The sequence below is a fragment of the Channa argus genome, chromosome 13 (assembly GCF_033026475.1).
Source record: "Channa argus isolate prfri chromosome 13, Channa argus male v1.0, whole genome shotgun sequence".
In the NCBI taxonomy this organism is placed as follows: Eukaryota; Metazoa; Chordata; class Actinopteri; order Anabantiformes; family Channidae; genus Channa; species Channa argus.
The window spans coordinates 26,227,274-26,254,783 of NC_090209.1; the positions used below are offsets into that span (position 1 = coordinate 26,227,274).

At 41.5% G+C, this 27,510-nt stretch overlaps 2 protein-coding genes and 1 long non-coding RNA gene across 10 annotated transcripts in view; 1 reads left to right on the forward strand and 2 right to left on the reverse strand.

The window, feature by feature from the left end:
* On the forward strand, positions 1-23,046 carry LOC137139273 (myosin-7B-like). The gene is made up of 46 exons (XM_067526287.1): positions 1-102; positions 2,780-2,879; positions 3,008-3,111; positions 4,696-4,839; positions 4,999-5,155; positions 5,719-5,746; positions 5,933-6,026; positions 6,218-6,310; positions 6,453-6,516; positions 6,603-6,701; positions 8,347-8,450; positions 8,550-8,688; positions 9,201-9,319; positions 9,406-9,555; positions 9,802-9,972; positions 10,081-10,260; positions 10,335-10,467; positions 10,588-10,664; positions 10,814-10,901; positions 11,350-11,467; positions 11,591-11,714; positions 11,813-11,949; positions 12,105-12,275; positions 12,394-12,478; positions 12,563-12,805; positions 12,879-13,055; positions 13,592-13,737; positions 13,886-13,976; positions 14,060-14,217; positions 14,931-15,162; positions 15,951-16,077; positions 16,191-16,309; positions 16,416-16,612; positions 16,727-16,910; positions 17,034-17,199; positions 17,822-17,946; positions 18,048-18,163; positions 18,282-18,468; positions 18,846-19,055; positions 19,172-19,297; positions 19,447-19,537; positions 19,651-19,730; positions 20,331-20,435; positions 20,523-20,618; positions 20,713-20,856; positions 20,943-23,046. Exons 2-46 carry the CDS (start codon positions 2,780-2,782, stop codon positions 20,952-20,954), a joined length of 5,811 nt encoding a protein of 1,936 aa, XP_067382388.1. The 5' UTR covers positions 1-102; the 3' UTR covers positions 20,955-23,046.
* On the reverse strand, positions 4,675-7,681 carry LOC137139275 (uncharacterized). Its single transcript, XR_010916292.1, has 3 exons — positions 7,260-7,681; positions 5,894-6,002; positions 4,675-4,806 (listed from the first exon to the last, which is right to left on the reverse strand). It is a non-coding gene; the product is annotated as an uncharacterized lncRNA (long non-coding RNA).
* The window catches only part of LOC137139274 (extracellular sulfatase Sulf-2-like), a 67,669-nt gene continuing 63,191 nt past the window's right edge, over positions 23,033-27,510 (reverse strand). For 7 of the 8 annotated variants that reach the window (XM_067526293.1, XM_067526292.1, XM_067526289.1 and 4 more), the window contains one exon: positions 23,033-27,224. In XM_067526293.1, the coding sequence (XP_067382394.1) occupies positions 27,194-27,224 (31 nt within the window). In that variant the 3' untranslated portion in view covers positions 23,033-27,193. The remainder of the gene's footprint in view (positions 27,225-27,510) is intronic. The other variant, XR_010916291.1, reaches the window with a different exon arrangement.

The window sequence follows — 27,510 nt, forward strand, 5'->3', positions numbered from 1 at the left end:
GCTCCCTTATTCTGTTTGTCTACACATCCTGTCAAACTACACTGCACAAACAAAACCAAATCAACTAGATCCAAGAGCTTCAGACCAGACCAACCCAGCACAGTGAGTACACTGGCCCGGCAATGCAGAGTTTCTGTGTGTATTGTGTCATGTGTAGAGCTCACAAAGTTCACGTCATCGGGATTAAGCTTCAGCTGAATTAAACTATATTATTTTGCAGTCTCAGCAGTTTCCACTGCTCCCCAGGGGTACAAATTGTAAACTAAATGCACCACAGCAGCTAAATGGATTTAACAGAGTCCAAAACTGAAATTTTATTTATCAAGAAAAGGTTTCAAAGCTCTGGCTCTCGTCACCTAGGATAACTGCCTAGAAACCAAAGACCCAAATTGGCCCCAAGTGGCCCAGGTTCAGTGCATGTGATTAGGTTGTTTGTAACATGGTTGATTGCGAACATAACTCAACACTCATCAATAAGTTGCCAGGTCCCAGGGGCCTTTTAAATGCAGTTATTTTGTTTTACTGTGATCATATTTTTTAACCAGGAAAATAAAGACGAAACTTCGTCTGAGGTAATCAAACTTCCATCAACTGATTTCAACCCTCTTTGGCAAAAATAGTCATTTCAGGACGTAAATACTGTTCTTTTGGAATATGCAGCAATGAAGCCGTCATGTTAAGCCTGCAATGCAGCGTGTGCCTTATTAGATCTTGGGAAAAACAATAATACTTTGAGCATTGGATGAATGGATGGATGAAATTAGAGCCCACAACCAAGTTTATCTAGATATAATGTTTACCATAAACTTATCTGCAGAGCAAAAATAATCTGGAGCTTTTGGAGTCGATGTGTCTTCACTTAATGCCTCCTAGGATTTTACTGACTTTCAATGTGTTAGTTTTTGCACTGTACTACAGTTTTCCACTGATATACTGCACTGTCCTGGATATTTTTCTAGAGTCATAAAAGGGCTTCAGCGTTTTAATTCCCAAGTCCAAGTTGGTGCATCATAACACTTACAAAGAGCAGCATTTGTCATTTGACAGTGGATGGTTATATTTACAGTGAGGATTTGTCAGCTCAGGTATGGACAGAACATAATAGAGGGAGAGGCCTGAACATTGCAAACGGATCCTCTTGAGCTGATGTGGCAGCTGCTAGCTTTGTGTGAAAGCCTGAGTAATGCGTTGAGGTTCGCCAAGTGTATTGTGAAAATGCCCGCCATGCCAATTGGTTGACATCATGGTTTAGTGAGGGTCTGTCTTTGGGTTTCATTTGCACAGTAAAGAGGGATGATTGCTCTACATTGTGATTTTGAAAAATTCAATTCACCTTTATTTATATAGCGCCAATTCACAACAAAGTCATCTCAAGGCACCTTATAGAATAAAGCCAAGACTATAAAGATGGACAAAGAGAACCCAACAGTTCCCCCTTGAATAAGCACTAGGCCACAGTGGAGAGGAAAAACTCCCTTTAACAGAAGAAACCTCCAGCAGAACCAGGCTCAGGGTGGACGACCATCTGCCTTGACCGGTTGGGGTGAGTGGAAAGTGGAGACATAGGAGAATTATGAGGAAATATTGTTAAATTATCCGTTTCAATTCCATACGCAAGGACAAGGTCTAAGTTGTGACTAAAACAGTGAGTGGGTTTATTCACCTTTTGAGAAAAACCAATTGAATGTAATAATGAATTAAACGCAGTCCTGAGTCAGTTACTGTCACCATCTACATGTATGTTAGAGTCCCCACTATAATGACTTTATCTGTACTGAGCACTAAAGATTTAATAAATAAAAAAAATTAAAAATAAAAATCTGAAAATTCACTCAAAAACTCTGAATATGGGACTGGAGAACACAACAAATAGTGCTTTTGACATTTCCAGTAGCTAATAGAAAAGTTTGTGAATCTCTGTATGTGTCATAACATTTTTATACAAATTGCACATATGTCAAGCTTCAGGGACATTACATGCCAGTAACATTTTTCATACAAGTATTGCTTGAATGTTTAACTTCTAGAAGAAGTGATTTTTTTATTTTATTTTATTGGTTTAGTTGTGAAAATAGAGAACAACCATGATGAGTCAGAGCATCCACAAATTATTGGACATTTTCTTAAAGTTTAGTTGTGACGTACAAAACATGATATTCAGCTTTTAGTTTTCTACAAGGTCTTGTTATTCTTCAAAGATCACCAAGCAAATTTTCTGAGTCCCATGGTAACAATATGAACTCTGTTATTCAATATCCATTCAATAATAATTAAGACTATTGCTTAAGGTTGTTTTTTTAAATGATTTTAAGACTATTCCTAAAATAAATATTTTAATGTTTTTCATGAGTTTCTTCAAATGTTCCTAAATTTATGATTTAGTTGTGCTCTTTAAAAAGTATTTAAATTCTTAATTTAGCATTATTGTTTATTGCTAATCTCCCTTTAAATCACGCCGAGTGGAAAAAGCAGTTTTTCTTTAATACTGATAGAAAGTCTTTAAACCAACTAGGGCAACTCTGTACAAGTAATACACATAGTAGTACATATTCTGTCATCATATTTCCAAATGAATTGATTGAGGTTTTTGAAGACATTTTGCCTCCTATCCTAAAAGGCTTTTTCAGTTCTAAAGGGCTACAGTCCCACAGTGGGACTCACATCTGTTAACAAGTTGCAATCCTCATTAATGACTTTATGAAAAATGTGATCATCAACTCAAAAAAACATAGAATGCAATATTAATTCAATTGCGCATTTTATGTGTTGTTGTGTTAAGATGTCTCGATTTCTGGATATGGCGGAGTTGGGAGAAGCTGCTCGTTACCTTCGTCTTACCAACCTGGAGCAGCTAGCTGCAAAGGCCCAGGCTTTTGATGGTATGTTTTTGTAATACTGCGTATGAACATAATCTATATAAAGCTTTTAAATTAACATTGCATCTATGTGCTTGTTGCCTTCAGTTAATACATGTACCTTTATATGTACGATGATTTTTCCCCCCCAGGAACAAAGCGTGTTTGGATAACTGACGATGTTGAAGCTTATACTGAAGTGGAAGTCAGAGAGCTGAATGGAGACAAGACCACAGTGGAAACCAAGGACGGACGGGTTAGTCAGTCAGTTAATTTGTCTAAATTAGGCCATTTGCAATTTATTTAGGATTTTGGAATAAGTCACTCAGGTCTTTACCTAATAGTGTAGTAAAAAGGTTAGGTATGATTTAGGCTGAAAGAAAATGCACTTAGTAAAACTATGCTACTCACACTCAATTATTCAACTGTACAGCTAAACTTTGGGGGGAGAAGAGTCTCTGTAGCCACTTGTATTTGTATTCGCCTTTTTTCAGTAACTAGCCAAAGCTATATAACCGAGGGCTGAAGCAAAATGACTGGTTAATCGAAAGCTTTGCCTTATAGCTTAACTCCTTACTCACCACAAACGTTAGAGCCGCTGCTCCTTCTGGTCAAAATAAGCCAGTATAAGTAGCTTGGTTATGTTTTCAGAACATCTCCTGCTCACTTTTACTTAAGTTTTCTAGACATGTCCAACTGGTTGGAAACTCCTGGTAAATTGTGCATCTCATTTGGCCTCCCAATGACTCATCTCCCCCAGCAGGAACTGAAATGCTGCTGGGGAGAAACATGAGAACTCAGAATCTGAACCTGCTGGCACTGATACCAAACTGCAAATATCGATCTGTTACCATAGCTGTCACTGGCCAAAAAGCAGCGTACACCCAGGACACTGAACACCCCTTTGCTCCCGTGGGTCAAGTGAGCACGTTGCATGGCAGCCACCATCATCGGTGTGTGTGTGAGGATGAAGTAAAGTGCTTTGGAGAAAAGTGCTGTATAAGGAGGCATTTACCAGGTCTCCAGTCTATCTCAGGGCCAACACAGACAGAAAGAGACATCCATGATTTACACCTATGGGTAATTTATAGTCACAAATTGCTCTAACTGCACGTGTTTGGAACGTGACACATTGAAGGGAAACCCTCACAAGCAGGAAGAGAAGGTGAAAATTGCAGAGTGAAAGGTCCCTGTCGGCAGAGATTTGAACCTGTGACCTTACACTGTGACGGGCGCAGTGCCGACTCCTTCAGCATCATCAAGTGGCAGAAAATAGCTTCCTGGATGAATCCGTACTGCACTGAAAAGCTAACCTTTCATTTGTACTGATTACATAACTTACTCAGGTAACTTCCTCACTACGTGTACTTGTTCTCTGGAGGACAGTGCAGAAAGGATTTATGGTTTTGCTGTGCAAAAGTAAAAACTCGCTTAACGCGTGACTCCTTTTTCGGAAATGTTTGTCATTTAATATACAACCTGAAGATATTTGATATTTTGGCGTGAAGACTGATACTGACAAAACAAAACAAAATATATCTGTAATAAAATGTTTAAATATATTAAAATAGTAATTTTCATATAAAACAGATATAGCAACACTTTTTAGAATTGTGACTAAGACACTATATGGGACAGTTGTCATGTGCTATGATAGTCCAACCATTTCTAAACCCGCTGTTGCAATTCTGTACAGGGATTTACTGCTGTATAACAATACATCCATAATAAGCTTATGTTGACCAACATATTGGATTATCTATTATTATTCTCTCTACACATTGTACACTGATAAATCCCAGCTGTCTGACGGTTTTGTGTTGTAATGTGCGTGTTTCAGTTTCTGATAGTAAAAGAAGATGACCTCCAGCCCATGAACCCCCCAAAGTTTGACATGATAGAGGACATGGCCATGTTGACTCACCTCAATGAAGGTTCTGTCCTCTTCAACCTGAAGAGGAGATACAGCATGTGGATGATCTATGTTAGTATCTAACACATGCAAAACATCAGTGTACCTTCAACATATTTTGCTGATTTCAGGACATTTTTTGAACAACACACAGTGTGTAAACATTGTACATGACATACAGTTGTCATTTTGAATCCATCCTTTTCATCTTTAACTCTGTTTCTGTGTCAGACCTACTCTGGTCTGTTCTGTGTGACAGTCAACCCGTACAAATGGCTGCCAGTCTACTCTGCTCAAGTGGTAGCTGCCTATAAAGGGCGACGCCGTTCAGAAACACCGCCCCACATCTACGCCATTGCTGACAATGCCTACGTTGAGATGCTGCAGAGTGAGTACTATCTACTGTCTGACCATCGCTACGAGTCTGTACTAGTCTCTGTGAAAAAGATAAATCAAAAAAAGTTGACTGCAAATCAACTGATCAACAAATTGTTGAGACGACCAATTCCTTGTCTCTCTTCCATTTATTTAATAAAAGGCAACTTTACCCTAAAAATGCCACCATTTTTAAGAAGAGTTTACAAAAATGTAATTCCTCAATGTTTGTTGTAACTCTAGGCTCACATTTTAGTTAAAGAAGAAATATGCATAAATATTTACATATACCTCTCTGAGAGAAGCAAAGTCCAGATTTCCCAAAATGACAAACTGTAACTGCTGCCAAGCAGGCATCAACAAAATATTGAATTAGGCGTCTGAATACTTTTAGAAATGAAAGATTTTAAAAGGAAAACATTCCTAAAAAAGCAGTTCCATGTATCCTAATAGTTTATGCAGACTGGAATAGCTGTTCAAACCACGCAACATCTGAAAATCATAAAGTGGTCTGACTATTTCAAAAGTTCTAATAAGCCTGCCTCTGTTTGTTTACTTCTTCATGTCGTGCCACAGATCGGGAAAACCAGTCAATGCTCATCACGTAAGTTAGGACCACTTCTAATTATGATTGAGAAAAAAGCAAACAGAGCATCATGAGCCTCAGATTGTTATTTAATCTTGGCATGACAGTTTTAGAGCTTTGTTCTTTAATTTGTCTTTTAAATATTTCAAAATGTTTTGTTTTTACCTCAGTGAGAATTCATTGTCTCTGTCTTCATCCTGTCAGTGGGGAGTCAGGTGCAGGGAAGACAGTCAACACAAAGAGGGTGATACAGTACTTCGCCATCATCGCTGCACTGGGAGAAAATGTGAAAAAAACTGTGAGTACTATGAACATTTCATTTATTTCCTTTTTGATCCTGTGGGCAATATAATAATAGGATTTACTTTTAAATTAAAAAAAAAAAAACCACACAGTTTTTTTGGAAATATGTGGATTTTATTCCATTTACGTGTTTCTATTAGGCACATAAGTACAGTCTATAACCCCACTTCCTCGCTGTATATTCAGGGATCTTTGGAGGATCAGATAATTGAAGCTAACCCAGCAATGGAGGCATTCGGCAATGCCAAAACCATCCGCAATGACAATTCCTCTCGCTTTGTGAGTACATGAAAGTTCTTCTTACAACCGTGTCTGTAACTGAGGAGAACATTTTGCCGTTTTGTCTTCAACATTTTTAAAAATTTCAGCAAGTCATTGCAGTACTGTATATTTTTAGTGAACACTGCCTTGTGTGTCTCAGGGAAAGTTCATTCGAATTCACTTTGGACCAACTGGGAAGCTCGCGTCTGCTGACATTGACAACTGTGAGTGGTAGTTTCGTTTTTTTAATCGAATGGGGTAAAGTGGTTGTACTTCAGTCAAGTGTTTCTGCATTTATTTATCTATTCAGATCTTTTAGAAAAATCCAGAGTAGTGTTCCAGCAGCCAGGAGAGAGAAGCTACCACATCTACTACCAGATCCTGTCGGGTCAAAAACCAGAACTACAAGGTAATGCAGAGCGCCACTCCACCCTGGCCAATCACTGGCCACAATTACAGTGTAGCCCCACCCAAGAGTACAGCCTGGCCAATCACATGGCAGGATGTTCCTAATTATTACAGCGTACCCGCGAAGGAACCATTAAAATCTGCTCCTGTTCTTTAAATGTGGCAGATTCTGTCTAACAGGCAAAAATAATAACCCAGTTAATTTTCTTCCAACCGACTGAATGCGTTTTGGTCTCATCCATACGTTCTTCCGATCTACTCAACATAGGTTAATTGTTGATTTTTTAGCACACGCCACCATAAGACCACACACACATTCTAACTTAAGACAGTCAGAAAACCATTTTTAAAAACATTGACGTCCAAATGCACTGAGAGCCTCACTCGGCTCTGTGGAAAACAGCTACGTCACTACGTTTTCCTTTAGCATTAGCCTCCACAGCACGAACCGCTACGAAACCTGCAGCTGACGCTAAAAATAAATCCGCGCGAACGGTGCAGCGACACATTCAACAGCCGGAAACTAAACCAGCAGAAGGACGAGTTGTAGGTTACTCACGTTACTTGATGCCGAATTCATTTTTCGTGTCTTCCTGGAGGTGAAGTGGCCAACATCCAAATCCTTGTTGACGCCTCCACTTCTCCCGCTCACGTTAGCTAAACCGCTAACACTGTTAAACTAGTTAAAACGGGTTAGAGGCGGCTCGCTAACACTCTCCGCGTGAGGGACAAAGTAACGCTACCTTCTCCCCTATTTCAGCTTCATTGCTCCTTTCTTGTCCCTGGCACCGTCCGGTTGAACTCATTAACGCCACCTTCACCTGGCGAACAATGTCGCTCGTGACCTCACGTGCTCTTCCTGACGCAACCCTCTATAACTATAACAAATCAGTGCTACGCATTTCTCGTAAGATGTTGACGTAATAAATCTCAGTTTTGGATGGTCGCGTGATTCGTAATGTGGTGAAGCGAGACGTCTGCTTCTAACGCTCGATACTGGTTCTTTATATTCTGCTTCGGTAATAATCAGCTGATTATTAGAGAAGTCACAGCGTTTGAGAGTCCATATTATTATTAATTATAATGATAACTATTAATATAATTATATGGGTTTTTTTCTGGTACCAATTTACCAGTATGTGGTTTTATTTAATTTGCACATAAGTCATTATTACTTACTTTGCACATACAGTTGTACATACTCCATATATGTATTTCTATTACTATTATTTATTATCTAGTATATATTTTGTAACAGCTATTACTTGGCATTTACTGTGGACGGCAAGGAAGAAAGTCATTATACAAGAAAACATGTTTTCCTCACTGTGCACATGGCAATAAGCATTTTGATTATTAAATAAAAAAATATCATCACTAACATCACCATCCAAGGGCTCCAACTATTTATTAACATTATAGGTTAATAGAAAAATCTTTCAATGTCATTATTGATTAATAGTTTGGTTTGTGAAGGACTGACTACAAGGACACAAAGAACAACCCCAGAGAAAAGGTCTACAGAGAGATGCAAATTATAGTGTCAACTCTCACTGTTAAATTGTCTGCTTAATATTAAAATAAAACGTATAATAATTAAGAAATATATTTTATGTGGTTATTTACATGGTTGTCCTGTGTTAAAGATATGCTGTTGGTGACTACCAACCCGTACGACTACCACTTCTGCTCTCAGGGTGTGACCACAGTGGAAGGCATCAATGATGGAGAGGAGCTGAAGCTCACTGATGTAAAAATCACACATTTGTCACAAAAAAGGCATTTTCTGTAATCTGATGACATAAAAACCTTAATCTGTGTGTGTGTGTGTGTGTGTGTGTGTGTGTAGCATGCCATGGACACACTGGGCTTCATGCCAGAGGAGAGGTACGGCTGCTACAAGATTGTCGGGGCCATCATGCACTTTGGCAACATGAAGTTCAAGAAGAAACAGAGAGAGGAGCAGGCTGAGGCCGACGGCACTGAAAGTAAGACGCATCTTTAGTAAATCTGTAAGAACTGTGAGGAGAGCTGCGAACAGACCACACACTTCTAACTTTAAATAATAATTTTGAGAAGAGGAACATGTTTTTATTATAACACAGAAATAAAAATAAAACAGAGAAGCTAATAAACGCTTGTAGGAGTTTCACAACCCTGCAGAAAAACACATCAGCCTTTTTTTAGATGATACATTTAATAAGCAAGTGAGACTGAGAACAGAGACATTTTAAGTCTGAAACCTTTTCAATACATTGTTTCTGAACAGTGTTATCACTATTTTTATAAACAGGATTAGGTCAAATACACATAGAAGTACAATTCAGCCAAAGATGACATTAAAACATCACTTTTATTTCTTTACAGATATAACCTTTACTGTAGTATAAAATGTCTCCATCCCACAAGTCCTGCAAATTACTTCTGCATCATGTATTACAAGTGAACATCTATATGTCCTGTATCATGTCTGAATCATGTATGTTGTGTATGTGTTGAGGTGTGGATAAGGCAGCTTATCTGATGGGCATAAGCTCTGCTGAACTGCTGAAAGGACTGTTGAACCCCCGCGTCAAAGTTGGAAACGAGTTTATAGTTAAAGGACAGACTGTGGAACAGGTAATCACTCTGCCACAGTCTTCTTTTATTTCCTGTTTCCTGCATAGCTGTTAGTTAAAGTGACTGACCATTCTGTGTGTGTCTAGGTGAACTTTGCAGTGGGGGCCTTGGCTAAAGCCACCTACGACCGTATGTTTAAATGGTTGGTCAGTCGTATCAACTCGTCCTTGTACACTGCTCTGCCTCGTCAGTACTTCATTGGAGTCCTTGACATCGCCGGCTTTGAGATCTTTGAGGTAAAAAGGAGAACAGGACAACATGTGTATCAATAGACAGTAAAATGAGCAGGAAGGTGGTGAGCATTTCTGTGAAAGCCCACTGGTTTAACCTGTCTCTGGATCCCACAGTGGGATTCAGGCCTGCTATTATAAATCATGATTTTGTGTCCCTTCAATGACGCTTTTGTTACTGTAAATTCACATTAGTATCAGTTTGCATTAATTCTGAAATATTGCCAACTGTGGAATTCTCTCTTTCTGCAGTTCAATAACTTTGAGCAGCTGTGTATCAACTTCACCAATGAGAAGCTGCAGCAGTATTTCAACCACCACATGTTCATCATGGAGCAGGAGGAGTACAAGGCAGAGGGGATAGAGTGGACTTTTATAGACTTTGGTTTGGATTTACAGCCCTGCATAGACCTCATAGAGAGGGTTTGTGTTTCTATTATTCGGGTTGTGGGGATGAAATCATTGTTTGCCAGGATGAGAAAATGCCGTTGACATATAATACAACAAATTCACACATGTCCCTGTGTCCAGCCGATGGGTATCCTGTCCATCATGGAGGAGGAGTGCATGTTCCCCAAGGCCACGGACAACACCTTTAAAACCAAACTGTTTGACAACCATCTGGGGAAGTCGCCCAACTTCCAGCGGCCACGTATAGACAAGAAACGCAAATATGAGACTCACTTCGAGTTGGTTCACTACGCTGGAGTGGTGGGTACATGGGCATCAAAGTTCTTCTGTAATTAACATGAAGAATGATGCTCACAGTGTTTGCTTATCTGTAGGTGCCGTACAACATCACAGGCTGGCTGGACAAAAACAGAGATCCTCTGAATGAGACGGTGGTGGCTCTCTTCCGGAAATCCTCCAACAAATTGATGGCTGGACTGTTTGAGAACTACATCAGCTCTGACATGGGTAACGTTTTGAGCGGTCAAAAATTTATGTTTGTCAAACAGAGCTGCAAGCTCGAGAGAAGAAACAAATGTAAGTGTGTGTGTTGCATGTAGTGAACACTCAGTGTTTCCATTGCTTCAGCCGGTGATCCGAAGTCTGAAACCAAACACAGGAAGAGGAAAGCAGCTTCTTTCCAGACAGTTTCACAGTTACACAAGGTGAGTCAGATCGTACTGGGCAGAGCAGATGTAGACCTACATAGAAGTGATTCCCTTTTCCACCACCTTTGATAATTTGAGACACTTGGCATTATCGTTACACACCATATAGAAGGTATTGAGCTGTGCCTTTCTGTGGTCTCATGCAGGAGAATCTCAGTAAGCTGATGGCTAACCTCCGCAGCACTCAGCCTCACTTTGTGCGCTGCATCATTCCCAACGAGACCAAGAATGCAGGTAGAGCCATGAAACGTCAGGGTGTACTTCACTGCATGACAGTGGGTAAAATATGGAGCAACAGCTTTGGTAATGTTTATCCTAAGCAAAGTGAAACTCAGGCTCTTGCTCAGCTGTAATCAGACTTAGGTACTTAGAGGATACGCTCAGCAGATAGTAATCCTTGTAACGCTCTTCTCATTAGGGCTGCACCTAGCACTTATTTGCCAATGAGCCAATCTGTCATTTTTATCTATAAAATGTCCCCCAAAAAAGATGTCCACAAGTTCCCAGAGCTGATGACATCTTCAGTTTGTCTTGTTTTATCTCATGAACGGTCTAAAATCCTTCACTTTAAAGTGAGTAAGTTGTCAGGTGTCTTTTTAACTCAACCAATTAAGTTACTACTGATAAATTTAAGTTCCCTGAATAATCTTGAGCTTGTTAACCATCTCTGTTTGATGTCCAGGTTTCATGGATCCATTCCTGGTCCTCCACCAGCTGAGGTGTAACGGAGTCCTTGAGGGCATCAGGATTTGCAGGAAGGGCTTTCCAAACCGCATCGTATATGCTGAGTTCAAACAGCGGTGAGTTTTTACTTGTTTTACTGATGTAGACAGGGTTTTATTCTATTTCTATTTCTATTCTATTTTCAGACCCCCTGCAGGTTCTGAGGTATCCTTTTGTGTTTTGTTTTTTTTTTTCTTCAGCTATCGGATCTTGAATCCTTCTGCAATTCCAGAGGATTCATTTGTGGACAGCAGGAAGGCTGTGGAGAAACTGCTGGGCTCTCTGGACATAGACCACAGCCAGTACAAATTCGGACACACTAAGGTACAGCACAAGTAATGTCAATGAAAACGCTGTTTATACAACACACTATTTGGAGAGATCATGATCACGATCTGGGGTCTCCTCCATTCTCTTCTCAGGTGTTTTTTAAGGCAGGCCTTTTGGGTCAATTGGAGGACATGAGGGACACTCGTCTGTCTGAGATCCTCACCATCGTCCAAGCCATGTGCAGAGGGAAGCTGATGAGGATGGAACGAGAGAAGCTGATGCTGCAATGGTCAATCAGAACAATGTTATAAATAATACAATAAAAAATTGGAAGAACATACATTTTTGCTTTTGAAAAAAAATTCAATTTGAATATCAGAAACACTGAGTTGATAAAATGTGTTTTAAAGTAGTAACACTTGTGCAATCTTTCATTTTTCTCAGGGATGCCGTGTTGGTGATCCAGTTCAACCTCAGAGGGTTCTTCTCAGTGAGGACCTGGCCATGGATGATGTTGTTCTATAAGCTCCGTCCCCTGCTGAGGAGCGCCCAGGTGGAGAAAGAACTGGCTGCTCTGAATGAAGACTACATCAAATTAAAAGAGGCTTTTGATAGGTCTGTTTATTTGCCTGTTGATGGTAGACCAGCTGTTTATGCATGTTGATGAAGGTAACAAATCAAAATGAGCTGCATGCAGGCAAAAGTTTCATTTTATCTCATGATTTGTTTTCAGGTCGGAGGCAAAACGGCAGGAGGTGGAGAAGCGGCAGGTGGTTTTGGTTCAGGAAAAGAATGACTTAGCACTCCAACTCCAAGCTGTAAGTCACATTGGTAACATACATATGATATGAAAATGGGGTCGTATTATAAAAACCTAATTTCTTTTCATTCTCATCATCCAGGAACAAGACAACCTGTCAGATGCAGAGGACCGCTGCAACCAGCTGATTCAGTCCAAAATCTCCATGGAATCCAAGCTGAAGGAGATGCAGGAGCATCTGGAGGATGAAGAGGAGGTGAGCGCCACACTGCTGTCCAAGAAACGCCAGCTGGAAGATGAGGTGATGTCACTGAGGAGAGACGTGGACGATCTGGAAATTACCCTTGCAAAAGTTGAGAAAGACAGACATGGGCTGGAGAACAAGGTGTGTTACAGACAACTTTGCACACTGCCATGGTCCTTCGGTGCAGAATAACAGTTTATTTCTTTCCATCCAGGTGAAGAATCTGTCCCAGGAGATGTGTGTTCTGGATGAATCCATAGCATCTCTGACCAGAGAGAAAGCCGCTCTGCAGGAAGCTCACCAGCAGGCTTTGAACGACCTTCAGGCTCAGGAGGACAAGGTCAACATGCTGGCCAAGGCGAAAATTCGACTCGAGCAACAAGTGGACAATGTAAGAAAAGACCTAGAGGAAGTGTCCAAAGTTAAACTGCAGCAAAGAACAGAAATTAGACACATGTAAAATCAATACAGCTGTATGTGGACAAGATGAACAAGACCAGCAATATTTGTCTCATAAGTCTGCTGACATGTCTGCCCATCCTTCTAGTTCTAATTTGGTCAAGGAGAATTTATTAGTAGACTAATTGTGCGGTATTCCCAGCTTTGTTTTTATGATGGTGATTAAGAGAAATGTCTACATCTAAATCATACCCTAAAGTCTCTATTGAACCTCCTAGAATTCACTGAAGGACCATTAAAACCATCTACAGACCCCTAAAACCTTTTAAATACTTTTAGATACGGTGTTTTTGGAAATCCTTGAGTAGTCACAAGAACCACCCTCTTGTTAATCATTAATACCTTTCTCACCACTCCTGCAACATCTCACACATCTAAACCAAACCTAAAGGTCAGAAAAGCTCAATGTAGCCTGTTCTATGAGACTGTATCTTGTTTCTAACAGTCCCCACTCTGTTTTCCCTACAGGTGGAATGTTCGCTGGAGCAGGAGAAGAAGGTGCGGCTGGATTTGGAACGAACTAAACGGAAGTTGGAAGGGGATCTGAAGCTGTCTATGGACTCAGTGAGGGACTTGGAGAACCAGAAGGAAGACCTGGAAGATAAACTGAAAAAGTATGAAAACACACCCAGGACTAGTAGTTTAGAATCTTCCTGACTGACAAGAACCCACCAGAACTAAGCTCAACTCACATTTGTTGGAAAAAAGATTCATGCTGCTCTATTTTGATTTGTGTCTTACGTTCTCTGAATCCCCCCATAGAAAAGACTTTGAGTTGGGTCAACTTCAGTCTAAGATGGAGGATGAGCAGAATGTGGTTGCTCAGCTTCAGAAGAAAATCAAAGAGCTTCAGGTTGGTCCAACTTACACAGAGTAGAACTTCTGATCTTCATCTGTTTCAGTCCTGCTGCTAGATGAGCTGTTGTTATTGTACAGACTCGCATCGAGGAGCTGGAGGAGGCACTGGAGGCGGAGCGAACATGGCGCTCCAAAGCTGAACGCCAGAGGAACGAAATCGCCAGAGAGCTGGAGGAGCTGGGAGAGAAACTGGAGGAAGCTGGAGGAGCCTCTGCAGCTCAGATCGCTCTCAACAGGTCATCAGTCACATAGAAGCTGCATTTGATAATACTCCACATTAACAAAAAAACTAATGACTCAACATTTAGCACCTTAAGAGAAAGCTGTTATTGTTTTTAAGGGTTGGAGATTTCAACAGAGGGTGGAGACTCAAGAAGAGCTCAAAGAGACGAGCTCAAAATATTGAACTTGTGTTCCTCAGGTGGACACAAACAGCACTCGAGTGGAATGATTAAGTTCCTCTGTGTGTGCTGGATGTGGAAGTAGGTGGCTGGTTGCGGGCACATAGAAAAAATTATAACTTAAAATATGGAAACCAATGGTGTCGGAGTCAGAATCTGAAACTTTCTCTTTATGACATAATCAAGCTTGGTCAAATATACATGTTCGTTTGATGAAGATGACTCCTTAAAAAGATAAGATCCATATTTTGAATACACAAGGTAAAAAAGTTATCTTCTATTAGGACTTTAGCAGCTCTACAGAATCACCTTTTGGGTTTAGTATCTATTTAAAAATGCTCTGCAGGTTCAAATTTCAGATTGTGCCTTAAAATAGTGTAAAACATTGCAGGAGAGCTTGTAATCTGTGAGAAATAACGAAATGGCTGCTGTTGGATTTAATGATTAAAACAAATAGCTTGTTTGCTCCCCTCACAATTCAACTGTCTTTACATAACATGCACAAACGCACCTAGTGATCATTAACTCTACCTGACTTATATCAAAAGGAAGCGAGAGGTAGATTTCCTGAAGATGCGGCGTGAGCTGGAGGAGGCAGGGTTGCACCATGAGGCGATGGCCGCCACTCTGAGAAAGAAGCATTCTGACACCGTGGCGGAGCTGAGCGAGCAGATCGACACTCTGCAGAGAACCAAGCAGAAACTGGAGAAGGAGAAGACCGAGTTCAGGCTGGAGGCCGACGACCTTGCCGCTAACGTGGAGCAGCTGTCCAGGGCCAAGGTAAAAAAGATGCAGTCTTGAGTCAGACGCCGATAAATGTAACAATACAGAGTAAGACTTGATGTTGAACACTTGGAAACTAACGCTTCTCTCATGTCAGTGTGCTGCCAGAAGAACCAGAACCCAGAGTCTGATTACAAGCTGCTAGTTCTGTCTGAGTCACTGCTGCAGCATTTCAGCACACAAACTAAACACATCACTTAGCATTTGACATAATCTGTACCTGCTACCTGTGTTGCTGTGCAAGTCCCAGTTGTCAGTGGGTGAGAGGTGGGGATGTTAATCATAACAATAAAAAAAAAACACTTACATTACATTCTACTAAAAAGAGATTAATTTTGAAAGGAGACAGCAACATTTCTCATGGCACTTACTTTGAAAAGACTGATCCATCACAGTGTCCTTCATCTAGCGATTAGAAATAAGAGTTTTCATTTGTGCTGAATGTGTTGGTACTGATGTATTATGAGGTTTTGACAGGTATTAATGTTGGACAAAACAATTCCAACTCAAAGTCTATTTACTTAAATACGTCTTTTTTAACATAGTAACATGGTGGATGGGGGATTTTTTGATTTGTCATGGAGATTGATGTGTTGTTTTGTGTGTCTCAACTGCAAAAAATTGATTACTGAAAATCAAGTCAAACTACTGTTTGCAGGTTGTTTCAAGTTGAAGTGGACCAGAGACAAAAGTCAGAGAAAATTGTACTTTGTTGCACTGGTTGAAGTTTCATTGACTGTAAGTAAGTAGAATCTTATTTTGTTCGTGTGTGTGTGTGTGTGTAGGGAGCTGTGGAGAAAATGTGCAGGGCTTATGAGGATCAGTTAAATGAGAGTAGGAGCAGAGTGGAGGAGCTGCAGAGACAACTGACTGAAGTGTCTGCTCAGAAAGCACGAGCAGTCACAGAGACTGGTACAGCACCTCACACTCACACACCATAATATATATTATCAGATCAGTTCAGTACAGACGGCCTCATCCCGCCCTGCTGAACCCGACCCATCTTCTCTATGTTGTTCTTCAAGCGGAGTACAGTCGTCGTATGGAGGAGCGGGATGCTATGATCGGTCAGCTTCAGCGCTCTAAAACGGGGGTTTGTCAAGACTTGGAAGGTCTGAAGAAGCAGATGGAGGAGGAGAGCAAAGTAAAACGATTTAACTGTGACCCCTGCTTGTCCATCTGTGTTTTCATTTTACCTCCCTCTAATGAACTTGTGTTGTCTGGATGTGTGAACGTGTGCGTGGTTTCAGGCTCGTGTAGCACTGGCTCATGTGGTGCAGGCCTCCCGTCATGATTGCAGTCTGCTCCGAGAACAGCTGGAGGAGGAGCAGGAGGCCAAGGCTGAACTGCAGAGGGCTCTGTCTAATGTCAACAGTCAGGTGGCTCAGTGGAGGGCGAAGTACGAGACTGACGCTGTGCTGAGAATAGAGGAGCTGGAAGAAGCAAAGTAAAATATTACAACTTTTATACCAGCTGCTAAAGCTGCATTTTATGAATAACTGTGGCCCACAGCGTCTTTTTGTGCCATAAGTTGATATATTTTTTGATTGTGCGTGTGTAGGAAGAAGTTGGTTGTCAAACTGCAGACTGTTGAGGAAGCTGTGGAAGCTTCTCAGGCCAAATGTTCCTCACTGGAGAAAACCAAACAACGTTTACAGACAGAGATTGAAGACCTGGTGGTTGAACTGGAACGATCCAACGCTGCTGCTCTGGCTCTGGACAAGAAGCAACGCAACTTCGACAAGGTCAGTCGGGAAGAACAGCCGTAGTCACCGTCATTGGAGGAAGTGAACAATAATCACTGCCTCTGGATGTGGAAAGTATCCTTACGTTAAAGTTAGTTTGTGCATTTTCTTTGTTTAATGTAGTTGTTGAGTGACTGGAAGCTGAGATTTGAGGATAGTCAGATGGAGTTGGAGGCGTCGCAGAAAGAGTCTCGAAGTCTGAGCACTGAGCTCTTCAAACTCAAGAACTCCTATGAAGAAGCTCTGGACCAGCTGGAGACAATTAAACGAGAAAACAAGAACCTGCAAGGTACGTTTTATCACAGTGGGAGTATAAATATGTTTTTTTGGATCCAGTCTCACAGGCCCAGTTCCTGAATGGTAAACACTTGTTGCTTGGGGAACATTAGTTTTAGTTTTCAAGGGTTATGGGAAGGTTTGGGTTGGGTTCAGCATCACGAGATACAGCAGGTCTTATTGAGCTTATGGGATAAACTGAAAGATGACGTCTTATTAACTCATGTACTCGCATGCATGATGTCACCTCTTTATACCAAAACCCCAAAGAATTAAAAGTCGTCTGACTTATGAAAACATTGCTACATTACGTACAGAAGTTGTAATAAATATAAAGACCAAGCAAACTAACAACTTTTCTTGCTCATGAGCTAAGCCAAGGAGCAAAGAGTGGCTTCCTGCCAGCAAGTCAACATGCTCATAGCCTCTTAGAATATGCTTTGTACGTGTCACTAGCTTTGAAAATGATTTTTAAATTGTGTAACCAGCTAACAGTAAAAACCACTTCCTTGGTTACGCATCCTTCATCCTTCATCCTTCCCTCTGTGATCCTTTGCAACTTAGTTGTGTTTTATGAAACAAAATGAGAGCAACAAGTCAAAGTCATTGACTGACTGATGTGCACCTGATTCCAGAGGAGATCCTGGACCTGACAGATCAGATCACTCAGGGAGGGAAGACCATCTATGAGCTGGAGAGAATGAAGAAGATTCTTGATGTGGAGAAGAGCGACATCAGAGCAGCTCTGGAGGAAGCAGAGGTAACAGACTTACCTGTTGTGCTGCAGTTACCTATCAACTCTCTACCTGGTAAACTGTTTGTTATTGTACGTTCTTCTACCAACTCCACCAAATTATTCAGGGCACCCTGGAGCATGAGGAGAGTAAGACACTGAGGTGTCAGATGGAGCTGCAGCAGATCAGGGCTGAGATGGAGCGTAAGATATCAGAGAAAGACGAAGAGATTGACAACCTCAGGTACTAAATATATTAAATAACAACCGAGTAAGAGGTGAATGATACACTGAGTAACAGATGAAGACTGCTGGTCAGAGGTTGGCATAATGTAGGGTGTAACACCAGTGCTGTCCACCAGACGGAGTCAACAGCGCTCCCTGGAGACCTTGCAGGCCAATTTGGAGGCAGAGGTTCGTAGTCGCACTGAGGCAGTTCGACTGAGGAAGAAGATGGAGGCTGACCTGAATGAGATGGAGGTTCACCTGGCACATGCTAACAGACAGGCAGCTGAGGGCCAGAGGCTCATCAGGCATCTACAGACACAGGTAACCTCATCTGATCCAACTTAATACAACTGTATGTTAGTTTAATCTTCACATAAAGTTACAGTTACCAACTAGTTTGTACGTTGTGTCAACCAGTGAATCTGAAGCTACATCTCAGGCTGTTTCTGTCTGTTCTGGATTAAAGCTGGATCTCTGACATCAACAACAAATCTGTGTCTTAAAGAAATGACTCATACAAATGGGGACAATGATTCACATTCTCATTTTTAGTGAAACAAACAAACAGAAAAGATCTGAACACAGTTTACAGATTGTTGCATAAAGTAGTTAAAGACTTTGTGGGACACAGCCTCCACACACTGATGGATGTGCAGGGAGCAGGTTTTTGTTTAAACATTCTCGATTATGTGTCCCAGGTTAAAGAGCAGCAGGTGGAGCTGGAAGATAAAGTGCATCTGACCAATCAGCTTAGAGAACAGATTGTCCTGTTGGAGCGACGCTGCTCTCTGATGATGGCTGAAGAGGAGGAGCTGCGCAGCATCCTGGAACAGACCGACCGCGCCCGCAAGATGGCCGAATATGAGCTGTTGGAGGTCACGGAGAGAGTTAACCTGCTCACTACACAGGTTCGTTTGCTGTTTCGTGTCCTGACTGATTTGACTTGACTAACTTGACACTGAGTCAGTGGCTGGTGGTTCAACTATCTGATCACTGATTTTCCTGTTTGCTTCCTGTGTTGTAGAACACAGGGCTGGTGAACCAGAAGAAGAAGCTGGAGACGGATCTGTCGCTGCTGACGGGAGAAGTGGACGAGGCGATGCAGGAAAGCCGCACAGCTGAGGAGAAAGCCAAGAAGGCCATTACTGATGTCAGTCCCCTGAAACTTGAACCTGACCAAGATTAACACTGAGCTACAGCTGCTGTTTTATTTCAAGATGTACAGATCCACTGAGCTGCTGTTGTGCCTGCTTTTTGGGGGAACATGCCTGAACTCTGTGCATGTATCTGTTTGTCCAGGCGGCTCTGATGGCAGAGGAGCTAAAGAAAGAGCAGGACAGCAGCACCATGTTGGAGAGAATGAAGAAGAACATGGAGGCTACAGTGAAAGGTACAAAAACAACGCAAATACTGGCACAATGACGCTTCATGAAAGGGTTCACACGCCAAAATTGTTTGTGCTGTTCGAGGGCGACGTTAACAGTGTCAATGTGTCTCTGACAGATCTGCAGGTCAAACTGGATGAGACAGAGCAGATGGCGCTGAAGGGAGGAAAGAAACTGCTTTACAAACTGGAGACAAGAGTGAGTAAAAACCCTCCTCAATCACAGCACAGCATTCAAGATACACAAGGTTCACATAAAAAAAAACTCCTGCAATGTTAGGAGTTGGGCAGAACATAGTAGGTGTTTCTCAATGCAGAGTGCACCAAGTCGGATTCGACAAGTTTGAACCGAGATGCGAGGATTATTTACTATTGATGCAGCAGCAACTCAGCACCGATGGTGACACTTAAACACATCTGTACAGTAGCTGATGTACAGGGACAAAATAATCTTAACTGTTACAAAAGAGATTTTTTCAGGAAAGACAAAACCAAATAACAGTGATTGTGATAAAGGACAAACCTGTGGGCTGGATGTAGGACCAGATATTAACGACAATGCAATTTACACTTATGTAGTTATGTTAACTTTTATTTATAGCTCTTTATACTAATGTGTTTCCATATTGGTGTGTGTGAGTCCAAGGTCATTTGTAATATCCAATAAAATGTTCACATTTTCCTGTAGACAAACTTGCAGCAATGAACCTGTATGGACAGTTAATATCGATAAGGCTATAAAGCTACAGAAATACAATGAAGCAACATAAATAAAGTCCGAGTGATGTTGTGTGTGCAGGTGAGGGAGCTGCAGACAGAGCTGATGGTGGAGCAGAAGAAGAGTGAGGAGTATCAGAAAGGCATCCGCTGCTATGAGAAGAAGGTCAAAGAGCTCACATACCAGGTGTGATCGCCTCACTTCATCCACCTGCTGCTCAGGTCTCAGCTTCGTGTTCTCTGAGTTTTATCAGTTCTCATTGTCTTCCTGCAGTCAGAGGAAGACAGGAAGACGCTGCTGAGGATGCAGGACCTGATCGACAAACTTCAGACCAAAGTCAAGAGCTACAAGAGACAAGCTGAGGAAGCTGTGAGTCTTTGCTATTGTTTCGCTGCATTAAAAGTGAAATGACTCACGTCAGTTCCGGTCAAATGCAGTTGTCGTTCCTGTCTTCGTCCACCAGGAAGAGCAGGTGACCTGCAGCACAGTGCGTTTCAGGAAAGTCCAACACGAGCTGGACGATGCAGAGGAGAGAGCTGACATCGCAGAGACCACTGTCAACAAGCTGCGGATCCGAACTCGTGAACGAAGCACCAAGGTGGCCATGGTGGGTCCCGCACTGACTGAAGCGTTTTATACCTCTCTGTAGTAAAGGCTCTGTGCTTCTAATCGGCTGTTTGTGTTTTCCTGCAGATCACTGAATGAAGCTCTGCTGCCTCTTCAGACACAATCAGTGCATCTCTGAAGTTTGTTTGAGTGTTGTGTGGTTTGGCTCAGTTGTGCTGTATAGTGCAGGATCAAAGCTGTATACTTGAATCTGCCAGTTTGTCTCCATTATAAAGCATTGCGAACTGGTTTGTGCAGGAAGTGCTGTGGCCGTCAGGATGTAGAAAAGCTGGTCAAGTTAAGTTGAGTCTCATGGGTCTGTACACTGGATTTATTAGATAGACTCGGAATTATAGGATGGCGCCACATTCATTCCTATGGAAGTTGCTCAGTTACTCAGCGCATACTCTGAAAAAACATTGTCATGCTTCTGGATTATGGTCGTAAAAACTTCCCAGGTTTTCTGCACGTTGCTTCACCTTTTTTGGGAACATAAAACGTGTGTACTTGCAGTGAGCTGGCTGCCAATAATCCTACAACTCGCTAGTCTTTCCATAAAAGATCCACCTGAGCGAGTGATTGTAATGCGAGTCCATGTGTGTGTTTTGTGAGGCTTAGAAACATGTATTCACTCATTTATGCAGCAGCTGTTTGGTTTTGCAAATGGGATATGGAATATGTAAAACTGATGGTCCAGCTTAGGGGCTGGAATGTTTGTAGGCTGTGGCTATTTGCTAAAAGCAGAACATATAGGAAAAAGTATTAGCTAAAAACATTTCATTGGTATTATTTTTCTTTGTCAGCACTAAAATGTTGCTCCCTTCACGCACGGTTCCCCTGGTTTTACTCCACATTTTGAGTGAAACCTTTACTGGTTTGGGGCTAAATATGGAGGAATGTGCATCTTTTCAGAGCTGAGAACGTTGACAATAAAGATTTATGGATAATAAGTAACATGACACATCAGCAGTCACTGACATTTACAGACCGGATGTCACATGTAAACATAAACCATGGATCACATCATATTTTTAATATGACATATGATCAAAATACCAACTACTACTTCAAAATCAGTATCTGTGCTGGATTTCTGAGTTTTTCTGTCTCCTCATGATCAAAATCATGTTTATGTTATCAAACCACGTGTCTGAATATTGAAAGGGCCAAAGGGGCCAAAAACTAAAGGTTCTAAAGTGAAGGCGCATATCATATACAGAGAAAATCTTAAAAATTGTTGTAAAAGTTAGATGTGAAACTTTTGACAACAGTGAGAAATGTCGTCACGATTCTCCACAACTGTTCTGTCTAAATGTAAAAAGCTGGAGGTGGTATATTATTGAAATATGATAATTGATAATTAACTTTGGTGTGTTAGGTAGTTGAAGATGAAGTTATGTTGCCGCAGGTGACAGGATCCCTCTCTGCAAAAACATATTAAACTTGGGACTCAGAATGGGACTGTGTCCCAAGGAGAAGGCCAGTTCCTATTGGTCGGTTGGACACATCATCGGCCTACAAGAGGTGAACTTCCTTTACCTTTGCATGCTCCTGATCCAAGCTAATCTAAGTAAATCCCCCCAAAGCCTCAAGACCAGGATGGGATTTCTCTGGCCCAGAGTTGCATTGGCTGCATCCTGCAGAATATATTTGTCAATCATGACGTGCAGCATTTTAAATTTACATTTAAGCGTTTAGCAGATACTTTTATCCAAAACGACATACTAGCGAGGATTTTACCTCAATTGGGGGAAGGGGGAGAGGGGGGCACAGGCCGTTAAGTTCAGGTCTGTGATGAATGGCAGTAGTAGGTAAAATGCCTGTGTAACCTTTGTCCTCTCAGAATCGTGAAATAGGTCGGGTCACCTGCCGTTTTGCGAGGACCAACATGCAATGAACTCAGTTGCTACTTGGCTGGTTTGGCTCGGAGGTGATTGAGCGGAAAGGACATGCTGGTCCTCGTGCACAATGACTAGAGCGAGTTTGTCCTGACATGGGCGGATGTAGCTCAGCTGGTAAGGCAGTCGTCCACGGACCAGGTCAGTGATGTGTGTATATAAGTGGCCATTTACACGTAGCCAGGAGGAACTGGGAATCGAGCCACTGACCCTACGGTGCATGGACGACTGCTCTACCAACTCAGCGACTCAGACACAGCACACACTTTAAAGTACAAGTCCATTTTCAACACTTTATTCACAAGCTAAAACCAATCACTGTATCCACAGGTCAGTGGGCGACTGTACAGGTGTGTTAGATCAGTGTCACTGGCTGCACACGTGTCAACATGAACCTTCCATTGGTCCATTCATTCGTCTGTCCTCCAGTCAAAGTGCTCAGCAGTTTCTCCTTCAGTGTGTGTGGGTCCAGATCGCAGTGTGCCTCTGTAGAAAACACACCTAAACATCGACAAATACATTCAAACAAAACCAGGAGCTTTTTCCTACACAGTTGTTAGACAGCAAATAGCACAGCAGCCCAAATACATTTGGGGTTAAAAACTACAGACAGCAAACAGCGGAGAAATCCCCCTCAAACACTTTTACACTGTTGGAAAAAAAAATACTATTTGTGACGGGAGTTTTATTGGGTGGTGTGTTTCCACTTCCTGTGGACTGACAGCATGTTGGAATGGGAGCTGGTTATTACACTCAACAATCAAACAGGAGGCAAAGCATCACAGAGGAGGAAACACACCTGAGCAACAGACAGACCAATGACCCAGAATGTGACAGCATTTGTAATTTAACCAACGTGGTTCATCTTCAACGAACGATCAGTACTTTTAGCCAGGTTGAGCCGTGCAAATTCAGTTTTTGTCCAATCAGAAAACGCTCTGCCAGGACACAACGTTTGACGTTCAGTTTGTTGGACTTGTTGCCCGGAGTGTAACTCTGCGAAAAGTCACCACCGTGGTGAATCATTCTAACTCTGTGGCTCTGTGGCAAACAGGTCCCAGTAACAGCAGGTTGGTAATTGTTTCCAAAAAAATAATTTCTAGTCCCAAAGGATTTTTGCCTTGGATCTATCTGAGTTTGATTTTGGTTGTTTTGTGTTATTTCAAAGAAAATCAACCAGTGAAGTGAGAGATGCAAAATAGATTTAAGATGTTGGCTGGTGGAGGCCATTTAATCTGAGATCTGGACTTTTGCTGACTTATTTAATTATTGGACATATATAAATTCCCATTGTAATTTAAAAGTCAGACGCTGGCACATGACTCGCTCCTGAATGTTAAAATATTGGATATAGCATGAATTGGAGAAAAATGCTGAGGGTAAATATTGGTTTTGGGTTCTGGAGCAAAGGCAAAATATCTACAGTTTGACGTAAAATAATTGTAGCAGCCAGGTTTGTTCTAGGTAACTGGAAGATTCAAGACTTAACCAGCCAAATGTGCCATCATCGATTTCTAGTTAAGAGAAAACCAGGAAGTCACTGACCGTTTTAAGCTTTTTACTCGTTTTTGTTAAAAATGTACAGTGTGATAATTAAAAAAAAAAACGAGTCACTCTTTCTTCTAACACATCACAAACAAGGTGGACACGCTGTCTCTGCTGAAACACATTGTGGGAAATGTAGGAAATCACAAAAGGTGACAACCAAGTGGATTTTATTCCACAGCGTAAGAACATCTGTGGGACAATTTTAACACTGATAAACACTGATCTGCTCTTCTGTTCATATTTATTTTTTACGTTCCTCTTTATACTCAGCTGGAAGTCGCATCATAAAAATGTGAAATTACAGATGCATCAAACACAACAGGCAGAGATCATCGAAAAACCAGATCGGTGCCACTTTTTTGGACATTTTTCTACAGTTATATTGTACATTTTATAAGTTAGATGCTTTCATTGAAAACTGTGGCGTATTTGGACGAAGGGCTGAAAAATTAGTTTCTATACAGCTAAAACTGTCACGAATGAGTTTACGTGTAACCAGATTACAGTTTCTATGAACATAAGGAAGATATGTTGACATTTATTGTAAACGACTGCAAAGATGTTCTTACTGAAGGTCAATAAAAGGTCCCCTTCTTTCCTGATTACAGGTTTTTATTGTTCTTTTAGCTCCTTGGTTCAGGTTAAGGAAAGACTGGATTCATAGATAAAAACTCAAAGGCAAAAATAAGGAACTGGTGAAAAGGTGGTGAATTTTTAACCTGGGGCTGAAGCTGTCCCTCCTGGAATAATTCTAACCCAGACCACCTTTGGGTCCATCATCAACTGCGATTAAGAACTTCATATCCCCTACTTTCTCCCAGGGTTGTTGGCCCCCCATCGGTCTGGAACCAGATTGTCCAAGAAAAATTTAGACACATGTTTATTAGCCTTGAAACCAAACCATGACGTTGCCCTAACCTTAACCAAAGTGCGTTTGTTAGCTAACCTCTGGAGTCATTTTGCCGGAATGCAACGTTTAGAAGACACTGTCGCAAAAAAAAAAAAAAACTTTAAAGGAAATTTTAACATCGGTTTACATGTCGACAATACATGTGAAGTCTGCCACAGGGGGCGTAAATCTGGATCCATTTTTTCTGTTGTTGCTTACAGTCATAAAACTAACTGTGGATGGAATCATCATCATCATCGTCCACTTTTATTGGCTCGTGAGACATTTACAGATTTCAAGCTCCCGCAGTTTTTCAGCTTTTGTTTTTTTTTTCCCCGTTTACATCCCGTTGTTCTCTTCAGGGCTACTGTGTAGCATTGCGGGTACTGCAGTCAATCACCAGGTTAGTACAACTGTAGCTCTGTCGTCAGTAAAGCCATTGTTCACCACGGTAACCAACAATCAAGTTAGTCAGTGGAAGAAAAAAAAAATGACAAAAAGGACAAAATGACATCACGAGTACATTAGCAGTGATGTCACAGCATCTGTCTGCTTTCGCCTTAGTCTGAGTTTAGTAACAACAAAAACAGGGGGCACGGGTCCTTTAACGACGGTTAGAAAGACTAAATATGAACATAAGAGACAAATATGGCCGCCGGGAGGTCACCAGGAAAAGAAGGAGGAAGAGGAGGAGGAGGAGGCCACAGAGGAGAGGAGACCGTTTGTTGTTGTATCTTTATCTGTTTGCATCTTCATTTGTGGTCATTTGTGTTGTGTCTATTTTGTCATGGAGCAGTGAATTCAGTTCTTTCTGTGTAGATGAGAAACCTCAGGACTGTTATCAGGTCTTTAGAAAGAATAAAGAAACATAAGAAAATGCCCTTAAGCGTTAATCGAACGGCGCACGTGGACTGACTGTAAGTGAGGTCTCTGTTCCTAACGGGTCGGAATCCTCTCTGGATCTATAGATGTCGACCTTCGAGTCGGCAGTTACTAGAGTAAACTCGACAAATGATTGTAAAGAAACGAACCAAAGACTCCAAATCTGAAATAAATTATTCAACTATTTAGAAGAAATGTGACCACAGGAAACCTCTTTATTTAGGATTAAGTGCTGTGGGGCCTCTTTTTGCCCTGAGCTGAGCCTCCCAGACTCCTTCACTGACGGGTAAAACCCATTATTCTGATTAAAATGTCATTAAAAACATGACTGGGAGCGTGTGGACTTCTTTCCACATATCTGTCATCTGGTCGTCCCAGAGTTTGTGCTTCTAGATGTTTAACCTGGATTTGCCCTTTATAAAAAAGGTTTTTGTTTTCGTTCACTCAGTGAAAGGTTTGGAAGAAATTTTTAAAATAAACCTTCAGAAATTCTTTAGTATGCATCTATGCAAGTAATGTTAAAAAAGCTGATAGATCAGTGACATTTATAAAACCCATTTCCATTGGAAATTGATGTGATTTATGAATTTTCCACAAATTATTGCGTCTGGATCTGAAGGCAGTGTGCTGCACTAGAATCAAGGTTTCTACCTGTTTTAAGGCAGATTACAAGCAGAAATGATTTGATCAGTTCATCCTGTAAAGTTTTGGCAGATTTAGTTGGTGGCTCCTGGAAGGCTGTACTCAGGGCAAAAAGGGAACATTAGCTCTGCTGATGTCTTTTTGTTGTCTGTGGAGTTTGTTCAACTGGGCCACAACACTCACTGTTTTCATGTCTACCTCTCTGTCTCCTCCTCCTCTTTATGACCATCACCACCTCCTCCTCCTCCTCCAGGACCTCTGGGGAGGAGGAGCAGCTGATGAAGAGGTGCGTTGAGTGTTTTGTCCCAGCATCTCCCTGAGCAGCAGGGTGCGGGGGGTGTTGGCGTCATGAAGGATGGCAGAAGGATATTGACTGACAGGTGAGATGGGGGAGTGGCTGCCGAGTCTCGACGAACACGCCCTGCTCTTTCAGGCTGCTGTGGACGGTTTCAGGAGCCCGCTCCAAACAATCAGAGTGCTTAGCCCTTCCAGCCGTCCCAGATCGGACCTCTGGAGACACAAACGTCCAATCAATTAAAACTTTAGCAAAATATTAAAATATTTGTTTACAAGCTATTTGTCACGACAAAAATAAGATTAAACCAAAATGAAAAAGCAACAGGACAAAACATCTCAGATTTGTGCGAAATTAAATGGTACATTCGTGTTTATGAAGACGAGAAAGACGTGATGGGTTTTTTTGCCTTTTTCTGGATGTATCTCGGTTTATGTGTAGTGGGAGTTTCTCATGTCATGGCGTTTTTTTATCCAATAAATCTGAAAAAAAAAAACACCT